At 47.7% G+C, this 1844-nt stretch overlaps 1 protein-coding gene across 1 annotated transcript; it reads left to right on the forward strand.

Annotated features, from left to right (window-relative positions):
• Positions 1-222: 222 nt before the first annotated feature.
• On the forward strand, positions 223-1575 carry LOC145797620 (uncharacterized). The gene is made up of 2 exons (XM_082885002.1): positions 223-766; positions 847-1575. Exons 1-2 carry the CDS (start codon positions 332-334, stop codon positions 1573-1575), a joined length of 1164 nt encoding a protein of 387 aa, XP_082741128.1. The 5' UTR covers positions 223-331.
• Positions 1576-1844: the final 269 nt, after the last annotated feature.

Genomic DNA, 1844 nt, shown 5'->3' on the forward strand with positions numbered 1-1844 from the left:
AAATTGGAAAATGGGAGAGCCTGGTAATTTTACTTCGGTCTTCTGCTTTGTGTGTTATCTCGGTTATTTAGTCTACTGGCCGAACTAACACCTCTTTTTTGCAGATTTCGCCCATCTCCATTCCTTGTATAGCTATCCTAACCTCGGCGTTTTGCGAGCCGCATTTCGGGTTAAAGAAAGAGATTGGGCCAAGCTTTTAAATTTCGAATCGACCTACCGTTACAGCGGTCGACGGAAAGCAAAGGTAACCGATTTTCTTCTCGAGGAAGCACCGGAGCCGGACCCAACTTTGCCCGAGATAAGACTTGTTCCATTAACCGCTGAGGAAGAAATGGCAAAGAAGAGCAGAGTCAGGGCCCTTCTAACTTCAACAACTAGAGCCGAAGTAACACCAACTACTGAGGTGCAGCCTGCCGTCGTGGCCCTTCCTTCACAACGGCCTTCTTCATCTCGCCCTTCAAAACGCGCCCGATCTACGTCAGCCGAACAACAACTTGTTGATGAAGTCGAATCCGTCCCCCAAAGTCCTCATCCTGCGTCCCAACCAGAGCAAACTGACCGAGCTCGTTCTCCGAAGTGGGCTCCGCCTTTGATCTTCAATGACCGAAACATCAAAGCCACTGATTCGGTCGTGGCTGAAAAAGACCACCAACTGGCCTTTAACCTGGCCAAAAGTGTGTGCCTCCCCAAGGACATGGAGCACCACTTGAAGCAACTGAACACCGAAATGAAATCAATTCGGTCTGCTTCCAAGTCCATGATTTTGGTAAGTAGCTCTGTATGCTTTTTCCTGTCTAAATTTTTCTAACTTTTACTTCGGCTGAGATGGGATTTTTGTTTTGCCAGGCCTTGCAAAAGAACAATGTCACTTATAGGAAAGTCCAAGAGCTCCGCAAAACCACAAGGCAGGCAATGGCGGAAGCCGAAGCCAAGTCGGCCGAACTACTACAAGCCGAAAAGAGAATGGCCGAGCTAGAAGCAGAAAACGGCCGTCTTGCCGATCTAGTTAATTCGGCGGAAGCGGAGAAACAGAAAGCTGCCATCGTTATGAAGGACAAGTATTTGCGGGAGTTGGTGAAGCTTGAGAGGAGGAAAGACGCCGAAATAGGCGAACTAAGAAAAAACATGGTGGAAGCCGAAAAGGAGGGCTATAAACAAGGTTACAAGAAGGCCGAAGACGCCTACGTCAAACAATGTGACGCTGCAAAGGAGCTGTTCTTCAAATGCGGCTGGAGGGCGGCAGTGGAGAAGCTCGGTCAAGATCAACAGACCGAGGTCTTCAACCCTCCAGATTATTTTATACCGGAGTCCCTGGCGGAGTACGCGGCTGCTCTGCAACAACAGTTTTTGGAAGACTCTGACTCTGATGATGCGTCTGATGAAGATGCTCCGGCCGAAAATGTGGACCAGCCAGTTCGGTCGGTGCCCACTGTTGAAGACCTAACTGTTGATCCTCCCAGTGGAACCGTAGCCGAAGTGGCTCACCCTAGTGTGAATGAGCTCCCTCCGGAGACTGGTTTTCAAGTTGATGCCGATGCGGTTTTCGACGCTGAAATTGATGAACTTTTCTCTTGATTTTTTACTTTTTCTCCTTTGTAACCGAACTAAGCCCCCTTGTAATGACTTCTCTTTGAATGAAAAATTTTACGTCTCTTATTCCGGTTATTGTGTGTATGCTTGCGTTTGTAATGTCTTCTATTACTCCAAGTGTTATTTCGGTTTTTGGTTGGTTAAACTATACTTACCAGCCAACCACTCCTTAGCCGACATAATTACTTCGGCTGAGGAGTATTAAGTGTTGGTTTAATCCAGCCAACCACTCTTCAGCCTTACACTTACTTCGG

This window comes from Camellia sinensis, chromosome 8 (assembly GCF_055761805.1).
Source record: "Camellia sinensis isolate YWXY chromosome 8, ASM5576180v1, whole genome shotgun sequence".
Lineage (NCBI taxonomy): Eukaryota > Viridiplantae > Streptophyta > Magnoliopsida > Ericales > Theaceae > Camellia > Camellia sinensis.

What these genes read in the sequence shown, in the direction of transcription:
- LOC145797620 (XM_082885002.1), top strand. Translation starts at nt 332, where the DNA reads ATGGCAAAGAAGAGCAGAGTCAGGGCCCTTCTAACTTCAACAACTAGA. An exon ending in CTTCCAAGTCCATGATTTTG is followed by an intron (nt 767 to 846) that starts GTAAGTAGCTCT and finishes TTGTTTTGCCAG; the next exon opens with GCCTTGCAAAAGAACAATGT.